A 13,368-nucleotide genomic window follows, 5' to 3' on the forward strand; every position below is an offset into this window, starting at 1 on the left:
CAGTCGCAGTGACAGCTGCATAGGTGCAGGGACCAGCAAGTCCGGCAGGTGGCAAACTGTCCAGAGCCACCTGCACTCCGGCAGCTTAAGACCCGACAAGTGAGTGTCAGTCTCTTTGAGATGTTTGGGACAAAAAAGCATGACCAAATGCGGCTGTGTTTAGTTTTTGGGTGAATTTTTCTTTTGTCATTTACATAGTGCTCTTTTCTATACATCGACTGTGACCCAGTCGTAGCCCATAGTCATCCTAAGTCATAAGATTAGTTGACATATAAAACCAGGTTTGACAAAATTCAATCATTGGCCCCCACATGGAGGGTTTTTTTATGTTTTTGAAAGAAGTATTTTATGCTCACCAAGGCTGTATTTATTTGATCAAAAATGCAGTAAAAACAGTAATGTTCTGAAATATTATTACATTTTAAAATAACTGTTTTCTATCTTAATATATTTTAAAATGTAATTTATTCCTGTGAAGCAAATGGAATTTTCAGCTTCATTCACCAGTCTTCAGTGTCACATGATCCTTCAGAAATCATTATATTAGGCTAATATTGAAAACAGTTGCTTAATATTTTGTGGGAAATGTGAAATTTTTTATAACATAAATTTTTTATAACATTATAAATATCTTTACAGTCACTTTTGATCAATATAATGAGTCCTTGCTAAATAAAAGTTTTAATTTTGTATTTAAAAAAAAAAAATCTTGTCTAACTGACCCCAAACTTTTGAATGTTAGTGTATGTGAACAATATGTGTATGAGTAAATAATGATACAGTGTTCCGGTGAACTATTCCTTTAAATAGCAAGCAGAGTTGTAACCCTTCCCCTCATGTCTTTCTACTCCTGCACCTGCCGTCTTATACACACATTCTCCATCAGGGTTTCCGTCACCTGATGTCTTGAAGCTCTGTAATAACAAGCAGCTACAGGATTCTGCTAAAGCTCAAGGATTTGCTGGAGGACTCTGAGAATCGCCAACTCTTCTCCTTCTACCCGTGTTTGGAAAAGTGCAGATCAGTTTGTCAGTTTTTGTCTGGACTGCTTTGAGAGTCGTCCAGAGAATGATTTTTATTTTATTTTATTTTAACATAGCATGTATCAATATTTTGTATTTGAGACCTTTATCACTCATTTATTACATATTTAATTCATTTTATTTAAAACATGTTTCCTCAGGATTTTGTAGTTGAAACCATTATCATTCATATTTTATTTGATTTGAATAAATATCATAGCCACTCTTCTTTTTAATTAAAGCGGAAATAATGACAGCATTTTCTTTTTCTTTTTTTATTGAACTATTCCTTTAATAAATCAATGCACTTGCTAGTCTCACCTTAAACTTAGTTATAGCCCTGAGAGGATAAGATCCTTTATAACTTTCTAATATGAAATTGCTGCTGCGTTACAGAGGATGTGACAGAAGCATCAGTAATGTGATGCACGGTTTCTCAGTTAGCCACTGAATATTTAACATTCATCTGAGGATGTACTGGCATAAAATTGGCTAAAATTGTTTTTTCAAGCCCAGTCTTTAACAAAGCAGTTGTACTTTAATGTCGAATTTCACACAGTATTCATGTCTGGTGAGGGCTAGAGGCCAGATGAATAAAACGAGAAAAACCTTTCATTTTTTACTCTAAAGACAGTGAAACTTCATTTGGAGAGCTGTATTTTTCTTTCATTCTTTGGCGCTTTCTTTTGCTTCTGTATTTTCTCACTTTGATCATTGTTTCGACTGAGTCTACATCCCCCACACTTTTTTTTCTTCCTTGCTTTCTAAACCTATTTATAACACACAGAACTGAAGCAGAGATGAGAAAACGAGTAGATGGAGAATGTAAATTACTTAATGACAGCTCAAGCTGCTTAATGGGCATAAGTGCAGGGCGATATACTGCATTGCATACATGCATATATACTGTATATATATGGATTAATGTATGGAAAGATATTTATCTAACAGTCATGTGTGAAACTGATAACGTGATAACGTGATTTAAAATAGGACGTGTGCATGGACCAACTTCCTTGTTAGACCTGGAACAAAATTTCTATCAGCCAATCAGATTTTAGCATGAGGGTGAGACGGCATGAGCATGAGACGGACTCAGTAGTATGTTGCAGCAAGTGCACAATACATTTTCATACATATGCTGGTGGGAAGGGCCCCATCTCGTTCTTTGCGTAGGGGCCTCACAGATGTGCGGTACGCCACTGGTTGGATGGTGTAATAGTTTATCAAAGCATGTTGATTCAGGAACTCGTCCTACTTGGCTAAATCACGTCATGGCCTATAGTAAGAAATTGCCTACTCACCAACTCTAATAATCATCTACAACCAACTCTAACCCATCTACATGAATTCATGTCCATTAACATGCCGCCGTTGCTTTTGCAACCTTGACAAGTGTATAAAAAGCATAGTAGTAGCAGAGCTTGAGTCATTGCTGACATTCATTCCCTTCACAAATACTTTCACCAGGGACGCCTCACTTGAATGCCATGTGAGAATTACAGCACTGGGACCTTGATAGGGGTGTGTGGTGCTTAACCCTGGTGCTGTAAATCCTCCAGCAGAGCATTAGCATCAAACGGAACAGCTCAACGAGACTTTGCACTAATCAGACATGATACAGAGCAAAGGAAGATGTTGGGAGGGGTCGAACGGATAAAAATTATAATTGAATTGAAATGTTGGAAGATGCAGAGAGGCCTTTAGCAGAAAGAAGTTGGGTTTACAAGACATGCGCCTTTGTCAGATCATGCCAAAAGAGATACAACTACCCCTTTTCCATTGAAATGGTGCAGGGGCTTGTCCTGGAGGAACTGTGAATATCATCAGAACCAGTTTGGTGCAAGGTCCTATCCTTCTTGGGGGTACTCTATTTGGTGCCTGATTAGAAATTGATCTAAATTTTAGTCTAGCATTTGGCAGGCGCTTCTATCCAAAGCAACTTGCATTGCATTCAAGGTAACCATTTCAACAGTTCATGTAATTGACCTATCGGTAAGCCCCTCCCCTCAAACGCAGATGAGCCAATGGCTGTTGAGTATCAGCTGCACGGGGAGCGGAACTCGGACATCTTTAGGTTTCAGCGCCATAGAGAAACATTGGAAGATCCGAATCTTTCATCGTGTTGATGGTGTTTATGCTACAAAAATGGAAAAACGATGTGCCTGGGGTACTTGTAACACTGATTCCAGGTATCCTGAGAGGATGGGCAATGGAATTTATTTTATTCTATTTCCTAAACCCAAACAAACCGGAGCAAAATGTCTGTAAGCATTAAACCCCAATCCCAATGAAGACAAAAACGTTCATTTTCTGGTTGTCTCTCATTAAGTTACAATTTTCATCTGCTCAAGTAGAATGTTAATGTCATCTTGTGCTTCAGCAAGGTATCTCTGGCTAAAACTAGCTAACGTTAAAGCTAAGAGTCCATGCTAACGTACAAAAACACATAAACGAAGGTCTACATTTCAGTGCCTCTCCATATTAAACGGATTAAATGTAAATTAATTTAATCTTACCCTGCGGTACAACATGAATCATGGATGTTGTCATCTGCGATCATGACGACCGTAATCAGGCTTCTCCCGATCACTTGCATTGTGATCTGTAAACCCTTGCTTCCAAATTAATCTCGTTACCCACCATATTTATTTTAAAATATTTTATATATCTCTATGGCATATTAAATTCCCACTTGAATGGTAATCCTTCTGTGTCCAAAATTTATCAAAAACATCTTGAGACACACTGACAGCTGTCATAGTAAGACAGTTAGCAATTCTGTTTGTTTGTCCGAGTTCGCAACTGTAACTAAGGGGGGCGGGGCTTACCGATAGGTCAATTCCTGGGTATCGAACCCATGATCTTGGTGTTGGCACTGCTAAACAAGATCACAATAAAGTGCAACATTTTTGATTAGACTTCAGCTTAAAAAAGACGTAACTACCTACTGGTTCCAGATTGGGCATAGGCTCCAGTATCAGCACCGTCACCCTGTCGGTGGAAGGGGGGGTGGGGGAGCTCAACGAGACTTTGCACTAATCAGACATGATACAGAGCAAAGGAAGATGTTGGGAGGGGTCGAACGGATAAAAATTATAATTGAATTGAAATGTTGGAAGATGCAGAGAGGCCTTTAGCAGAAAGAAGTTGGGTTTACAAGACATGCGCCTTTGTCAGATCATGCCAAAAGAGATACAACTACCCCTTTTCCATTGAAATGGTGCAGGGGCTTGTCCTGGAGGAACTGTGAATATCATCAGAACCAGTTTGGTGCAAGGTCCTATCCTTCTTGGGGGTACTCTATTTGGTGCCTGATTAGAAATTGATCTAAATTTTAGTCTAGCATTTGGCAGGCGCTTCTATCCAAAGCAACTTGCATTGCATTCAAGGTAACCATTTCAACAGTTCATGTAATTGACCTATCGGTAAGCCCCTCCCCTCAAATGCAGATGAGCCAATGGCCGTTGGGTATCAGCTGCGCGGGGTATCAGCTGCACGGGGAGCGGAACTCGGACATCTTTAGGTTTCAGCGCCATAGAGAAACATTGGAAGATCCGAATCTTTCATCGTGTTGATGGTGTTTATGCTACAAAAATGGAAAAACGATGTGCCTGGGGTACTTGTAACACTGATTCCAGGTATCCTGAGAGGATGGGCAATGGAATTTATTTTATTCTATTTCCTAAACCCAAACAAACCGGAGCAAAATGTCCGTAAGCATTAAACCCCAATCCCAATGAAGACAAAAACGTTCATTTTCTGGTTGTCTCTCATTAAGTTACAATTTTCATCTGCTCAAGTAGAATGTTAATGTCATCTTGTGCTTCAGCAAGGTATCTCTGGCTAAAACTAGCTAACGTTAAAGCTAAGAGTCCATGCTAACGTACAAAAACACATAAACGAAGGTCTACATTTCAGTGCCTCTCCATATTAAACGGATTAAATGTAAATTAATTTAATCTTACCCTGCGGTACAACATGAATCATGGATGTTGTCATCTGCGATCATGACGACCGTAATCAGGCTTCTCCCGATCACTTGCATTGTGATCTGTAAACCCTTGCTTCCAAATTAATCTCGTTACCCACCATATTTATTTTAAAATATTTTATATATCTCTATGGCATATTAAATTCCCACTTGAATGGTAATCCTTCTGTGTCCAAAATTTATCAAAAACATCTTGAGACACACTGACAGCTGTCATAGTAAGACAGTTAGCAATTCTGTTTGTTTGTCCGAGTTCGCAACTGTAACTAAGGGGGGCGGGGCTTACCGATAGGTCAATTCCTGGGTATCGAACCCATGATCTTGGTGTTGGCACTGCTAAACAAGATCACAATAAAGTGCAACATTTTTGATTAGACTTCAGCTTAAAAAAGACGTAACTACCTACTGGTTCCAGATTGGGCATAGGCTCCAGTATCAGCACCGTCACCCTGTCGGTGGAAGGGGGGGTGGGGGGGGGGGTGTAATGTAGTGTATATGTTTTTCATTTTGCTAATATTGCTGGCTAACTTTGCTTTCTTTTTCTTTCCTCATTCCCTCATTGTGCCTTTGTCTCCCCCAATGGATGTCTTAAAATGTCTTCGCCTTCACGTTCTCTACCCTACCTTCCCTCAACTCTATGGCCTTGTTTGTTTCTCTTCTGTGTCCCTACACACTTACTCACTCTGTCATCTTTTCATGTCTGGCTTCCTCTCCCTCTTCCTCTTGGGTCTCTCTGGTCTTCATTAATTGTGTATGCCTTTTCTTCCCTTTATCTTGTGACTTCCTTTCTGTCCCTGTTTCTCGTCTTCGTCTCTCACCACAACTCGGCCCCATTCGTATCATACGGTGCCAGTTTTGGGGACCCCTCTCTTTCCACCACCTCCACCTTGGAGCATATCCCGTCCTCAGCAGCCCGCCCCAGGCCCCTGGTCAGGCAGCAAAGCCTCCAGCAGCCCCTAACCCACCAGCCCCCGCCAGGCCCCAACGACCCCCCAGCCACCTCCCAGAGTCTGGGCCAACTGCACACTGGGCCCGGGGGTGGGGGCCACCGGGGGGGACCCCGGGGGGTGCGTGGTAGCCCGGCTGGGGCAGGGGCGTCCCGCTACAGGTCGGGTGGAGGGGCGCAATCACGTTCCAATCCTGGAAGCTGGGACCACACGATGGGACAGATCCGGAACAGAGGCATGGATGTCAAGTCGTTCCTGTGAGTATCGAATGCCAGTTTATACGGATATTACGAATGTTGATCTTAAAGGTGAAGTCTGTCATTTTAGCGGCACTAGTGGCATCAAATGCAATTGCAATTATAACGAGAGTTTCAAAGCAGTCTGAAGCTGCTCAGACAAACTGAGCTACATAAGTTTTCTCTGCACACTAAACTGGGGCTGGAGAAAGTGTGAAGTTACACACTTCACCTTTAAGCTGTAATGCATTTATTTAGTCAGTCTAAGTGGACTTCCCCATGATGCTGTTTTGCTCCTACCACTGTTATAATGTCTTTAGAGGCTCATCCTACAAGTTGATTAGTTGATTTTACTTCATGCATGTGCTCCGCGTGTTGACCTCAAGACTATATTGAACTGGATTCAGGGGTGTAAACAGGTGGTAATGGGTGACTGGGTTTTTTGGTTCTGTACTGATTGACTATTTTGATAATCCATATTATAAACCATAATATATAATAATAAACATATGATTGAAGCTGAAGTTTGGCATTCAAGAAAGAAAGAAAGAAAGAAAGAAATGGGTAGAGAAAGAAAGAGAGGGTGCATATATTTTACCCTACTGTGAAACTATATTTTGCATAACTTTAATTATATTAATTCAAATAAGATTATATTAATAATACAATTAAAGTTAGGGGTTGAGAGAGAGGGTGCAAATATTTCACCCTCTATGACACTATATTTTGCATGAATTATATAAATTATTTTCATATGAATTCAAATAAGGTTATATTATAAGATTAAAATTATACAGAAGTCAGGCTTTCAAAAAAAGTTGAGAGAGAGGGTGCATATATTTTATCCCCTTTGAAACTGTATTTTGCATAATTTATATTCAATTATATTAAAATGCAATTGTATTAATTATAAAATTCTAAGAGGGTGACAGATAGAGGGTGCATATATATACATTCATATATAAATATATTCAAAAAATGTTATTGCATTATATCATATCATGTATCATATCAGTATTTTGTTTATCATTCTTTGAATTCTATGAGGCACAAATATAGCAAGACTATAAAAATGCTGCATTGCATTAATGCTTTTTAGATAGAAAGACTTCACTATAATAGCAGTGTTAATTTTGACAGCAAATTTTGATTTAGTTTTAGTCATAGTCTTTTGACTAAAATGCCATTTAGTTTTAGTCATATTTTAGTCATCTGAATTGTTTTTAGTTTTAGTCGACTAAATATCATAAGATTTTAGTTAACTAAATCTACAGTAAATTTAGTCGGCTAAAATCTAATGGGTTTAGTTACAGTGCATTTATTAAGCATTTCTCTAAAATTTCCAAACTCATTATATAGGTTTGATATTAAGGTTTTATCATGATAGACACCGATTTAACTGCGGTGACACACAACATACCTTTATGTTAAAATTAAATAAAACCTCTTCTCACAAAGAACAAGAACATGGTCTACTTTTTAATGAAATGCCAATGATTATATAGGCAACTTGTTTACCATATTCTTCATTCTTTCAAGCAGACATATTTATTTCTATAAATACATTTTGATTAATCTTTAGGGCTACTAAAGTTTTTCAGTCAAGAGCAGTGAGTGATTTTCTGTCTTTTGTTGCTTGATTAACATCAATGACTCGAACAATAGCAATTAAATTAGGCTGCTGTCCCTTTAAAACCGAATGCATGGCTGCAATGCATGCAATGTACTGATACACATTCTTCCTACTGTTTACGTTCACTTGATCAACTGTGTTTACGTGAATACTCGTCAAAATGGACAATTCAACATAATTCTGTGTGTAATTCTCCGTTCATGCGACGCGAAAGAGTACTCGCGCGCTGTGAGACGCGTTTTGTGTGTATAGTGTCTGCGCTCAGAAAACCGAATTGAGTTCTCTCTCTTGCGTCGTCAGATTTATCCATATGTCTGCTCTTCTCTTACTCCCACATATTGACATTTTTTGAACGTTTTATGCGACGTGCAGCAAGTGTAGCTTTTTAGCTTATGTCCGTCCGGTTCATATGTACGCATAACCTCCGAGCCCCAAATCGTCCCTCCCTAACATTTTCGTCTCGTTTTTTATTCGTTGACGAAAATGTCAATAGATTTATGTCATAGTTTTTGTCATTCAAAAAGAGTTTTAGTTCGTTATCGTCTCGTCGTCGTCGGTGAAAAAATGTTGTTGACGATAATTATGACGAAAATTATTTGTCAATGAAATTATCACAGCTAAATAGTACTTTTTTCAAAGCCCAACATGTGGTGCTGCATGTGTGAATATTCACCGTCTTTACTGTGGTTTTCTGCTGTGATCTTCACGTCTGTCTGGTGAACTGCAGTTGCTATACCAGTCACTTTATTAATGCTTCCATAGTAACTTCTCCATTTCTAATGAATGCTGAATGTGATTGATGTTTTTGCCCTCAAGCGAATCCTCGTAATATTCGTGTCTAGGATACCATCATGTCACTGCATCCAGCTGAAAAACCAGCATGGATTTAGATTATGTTTCGCTGGTGTGCCCCTACAGCCAAAGCTGTTGATGAAATTTCTCCCTTGTGTTGGTTAAGCCTGATGGAGACACCAGCATCCAAATCACACCACATGTGTGTCATCAGGGCCGTGTCCCATCTGAACATGCGCTGTCCTTTCTTTACACTCTGTCACTTGGTCATTCTTGATTCATGACTTCTCTTACGCACTATTGCATGCTCATGTCTGCCTGGGCTCTTTGTTTCTCGTTGTGCTTCATCACTTACTCATACCTGATTGCGTCCCGTCTTTCTCTGCACCCTTCTGTCTCTCTCTCTGTTTGCCCATCTGTTTGGTTTGACCGTCTTCTTCATGGCTCTACACCTGTCACCTGTACACCGCGGGGTAGAAGAGGAGCCCGAGGACGGGGATTATTCAACTGTGTCTATCTTTATGTTTAAGTGAACACAGATTTCAATCTGCGGCATAGAGGAGGGAACCTCTTTACATAATCGATGTGTGTTTATCCACGTCTGAGTTGACTAGCAGTTCAAACACGGCGGCTGAATCTCATGCAGTGGTTCTGTGTTATTCAGGAGCCTAATCTATAACTAACGATGCACTTTGAATGTATTTTAATCACTGTTGTGAATGTTTGTCTTCAAAGGTGAAGTGTGTAGTTTTTTATTTTTTTACATAGCACCTTTCAAAACAATGTTACAAAGTGCTTTACAATATTCAGAACTGAACAAACACTGGATTAAAAAAAAAACTCCCAATAAATGTCCAAACAGCGATGCTATTAGAGCATTTATTGTATTATATCTTCCATCATTTACATCTATTTTTGGATTTGATGTTGATTTGAAGAGTTGTTACTTATTATTGCCATACTAACTGAGAATTTATTGCAATGATGAGTTGAGGTATCTGACATATTATGACATAATTGATTGATGTTTTATATGAAGTCTTTAGAGCCAAAGGCTATAATATGTTGTTTTAGATAAATTGCTCAGAGTCCAACCAGTTGGACAGAGGTTATATGTACAAATCATCCAAGCACCCAATTCCTAGCCATTTCTATAGGCTACATTTCATTAACATTGCTAAATATTATTAAACTGGAAAGAAATTAAAGATCCATCTTTGATTGTCAAAAGAATTCCAGGTTCAGTTCACTCAGCCAATTAGATTTCACGTAGTATTTTCATCGGTCAGTTGTAAAGGTCTGATTGGTTTAAGCTTTATTTATATAGCACCTTTTAAAACAGTGTATACAAAGTAGCCTACTTTACAAAGAGATGCATATGTACATTCTCAGAAAATATCAAAATACAAACATAAAAGAGATATAGTAAAACAAAGTAGCTACAACAACCAGTTTATGTTCAAACTAAAATACAACAATACAAAATCAAGGAAAGACCCTGCACAAATCTGTTTTGAGACTAGGCTACTTTTTAAAAGTGCATAATGATAACTTTTGTCAACGTTTAATTCAGGTGCAAAAAGAATTCATATCTGCATGAGCATAGAGAGATTTGCGAGTGCACAGGACACAGTTTGAGCGCGCACACTTTGAGCTAGAGGAGAAACACGTTTTAAGTGCGTGCACTCTCTCCGGGCGAGAGCAGCGTGTATCTGAGCGCGCAAATCTGGTTTTGTGCGAGAGCAAAGGAAATCCGCATGCAAACGGAGAGATTCGCGCTCGCGCATTATATTAATGTGCTTTCGCGCTACAATTATGCGCTCTCGACATTTGTCATTAAAATAACGCCATACTGTGACAGATTCAACAAGTAATTTGCGAGACTGATTGAAACTGACAATTCATGAGTTGTTTGTTCAAGAATCAGACTACACTGATCGCATTGTTTGTTTTTGCATGCAGCCAACAGATAGATAGACATGTTGTTTCTTGGTATTATTTTGTCAGTCTTTCTCTCTCATCACATTCAGTTCAGACTGTGTAAATCAAATATAAAATAAATTCAACATATTTTCCAGTGTTGAATAGTGGTGCCGTAAACACTGTATTGTCAGAAGAGCTGATCCAATGCAAAACCCAGAAATTCAGGTCTTAACAACTATGGCTAAATTCATGAAACCCATAACACCCCTCCTGACAGACAAAAGAGGAAGGAATGAATGACAGGACAAAGAAGTAACTGCTTTTCTATCAACTTTCAGTGGTTACAATTCAGGTCTGTGTGTGTTTGTGCATCTGCAATCTTACACACAAGCCTATTTGAGAGTGTATCCGTACCAAGGTCATTTAGCAGTATACAATCCCTGGGTGATTGTGTGTGTGCGTGTGTGTGTGGTCAATGGTTTAGAAGTCACTATGTGTTGTCTGCTGGCAGATCAACTCTACACAGCATTGATATCCTGTCCTCACCATCATTACTACCATGATTAACTCATGGAGGAGTAAAGAGAGAGAGAAAGAGACTCTTCACACCAGGTCTGAGGAACCAAGTACGATTTCCATTTAGTCATATAACTCTTGCCATTTTTGTTCTGTTTTAAAGGGGTCATATGATGCGATTTAAATTTTTCCTTTCTCTTTGGAGTGTTTCTAGCTCTTGGTGCATAAAGAAGATCTGTAAAGTTGCAAAGACTAAAGTCTCAAAACCAAAGAGATATTCTTTATAAAAGTTAAGAGTTAACCACGCCTACCTAAAACGGCTCGTTCTAACACGCCCCCACATGTCTACATCACTATGTGGGAAGATTTGCATAACGCCGCCCAAATGTTCACGCAAAGAAAGAAGGCGTAACTTTTAGTCTCGCTGTAGTTTTGTATGACGCTGCAGCCATGTTGTGAAGACGCTGTGTGCTTGATTGTGAAAGCGAAACTACTTTGTTTGGTCTTCCAAAAGAGGACGATATCCGCTTCGTCATGCCTAGAGCTGATCTGTGCTGGTTGCTGAGGGAATACATCAACTTTCACCGTGGACAAAGCGGAGTCCAGCCCGCCTCAGCTCACTCTATCCCGGCCTCAGCGCACGCTAAGCCGGGGCTTCCCCTCACGCTAGGCCGCTGTGTTTTTCGTGGCCACTGATGATTTAAACACAAGTTTTGGGCAGTAGAGTAGCACTTGTTGTTTGTCATTTCTCCGATCACAAATGCAGACATGGTTTTATGTTTACAAAATAATGTGTTTTTTTTACTTTAAACCGCATAAACACATTTCATTACACCAAATACACAAAATAATGTTCTTTTTAGCAGCATCATATGACCCCTTTAAGGTTTCTGCCATTTTTGTTGAGGGAACAGTGAAGAGCACAACTTGTGCTCTACCCGTCCTGTTTGTTCACACTACAAGTTATACGTTCGGACACACTTAAGTAAATTTTGAAAACGAAAAGGAAAAACATATTTGATCTAACAGCTGTTTGTTATTTATTTGTTTGCTTTGTTTATTTTATTTATTATTTATTTTAGTTATTTTATTTTGTCTGTTTATTGTTTTATTTTTTATTTTTTTGTATTGTTCAATTTATTTTTCATTTTCTTATATTTTATTATTGTGCTTGTTTGTATTTTAATTATTTAATTATTTTTTTAATTACATTTTTATTTATTTATTTAAATTGCTATTTTTTTTATGTAATTTTATTTTATTTTATTTATTTATTTTAAATGAATGATTTGGACCAGCTATTGATGGAAAAAAAGCCAACAAATGGGAACTCATTGAATACTGTTTTCCAGGATACACTTCATTAAGTTGTTAAATGAATATCCAAAATTAGCAGAGCTGTAATCTAGACAAATAAGAAACCCAAAAATAAGTCTCTTTATGATTCCTATACTTCAATTTGTCTTGATGGCTTTACTATTATCCTAAAATGCTGAAAATAGTAATAAAATAAGATTGGGTGGATGTGTCCAAACTCTTGACTGGTTCAAATTCAATAGATATTTGTGTGCAACAAGTTTAAATTTAATCTCCAGCACAGTTAATATCCTTTAGCACACTGGCAATAATCTTTCACTTTACAGGATTGTGTAACTGTAACTGGCTCCAGCTCTAATTCCCTGATACCATGATTGCCTGACAGGCAATTAAGCTGCTGCCTGCTCAGGGGACGTGAGTGATTTGTGCTGTAGCGCTGGAGCCGTGAAGCTCTGGGCTTATGAGTGCTCAGGTTTTACTCGAGTGGACTTTAGCAGTGCTGTGCTTTATTGATTTGAACGCACACAATAACAAATTAATGATTGAAACAGGCAGATTCTTTGAAAATAAACAAAGGGGTAGTGTCCCATTCATATTAAAAAATATAATAAATAAATGTATTCATGGAAAAAACAATACAATTTTTTTTTTTAAAAGCCCTTGCAAAGGTATTTTTATATTTTTAATGTTTTTAATACATCTTTCAAGTTTTGTTTTGCAACAAAAAATTACATTATTTTATGACAATAACAATAGCAATGGTTGCAAAATAATGTTTTTAAAACATTGTTTTATTTTTCTTTTATTTTTAAAAATGTTTTTTCAAGTGTTAACAAATAAATAACATTTACTTTAAAAATTGTTGGAAAAAAAAAAATAAAAAAAAAAATTTGCAAGGGGTTTTTCAAGTTCTATTTTGCAACAAATGTAACATTTATTTAAAAAAATGGTTGCAAAATAAAAAAATATAAAAATGAATGAATATATA

The 13,368-nt window shown here is 37.9% G+C and overlaps 1 protein-coding gene across 1 annotated transcript in view; it reads left to right on the forward strand.

Moving 5' to 3' along the window:
• Window positions 1–13,368, forward strand: part of syt7b (synaptotagmin VIIb) — a 66,441-nt gene that overhangs the window by 8,979 nt on the left and 44,094 nt on the right. Inside the window, exons 4-5 of the mRNA XM_016280433.1 lie at window positions 4–99; window positions 5,870–6,220. Of these exons, the coding sequence (XP_016135919.1) occupies window positions 4–99; window positions 5,870–6,220 (447 nt within the window). The remainder of the gene's footprint in view (window positions 1–3; window positions 100–5,869; window positions 6,221–13,368) is intronic.

This window comes from Sinocyclocheilus grahami, unplaced genomic scaffold (assembly GCF_001515645.1).
Source record: "Sinocyclocheilus grahami isolate Dianchi unplaced genomic scaffold, SAMN03320097.WGS_v1.1 scaffold140.1, whole genome shotgun sequence".
NCBI classification, from domain to species: Eukaryota; Metazoa; Chordata; class Actinopteri; order Cypriniformes; family Cyprinidae; genus Sinocyclocheilus; species Sinocyclocheilus grahami.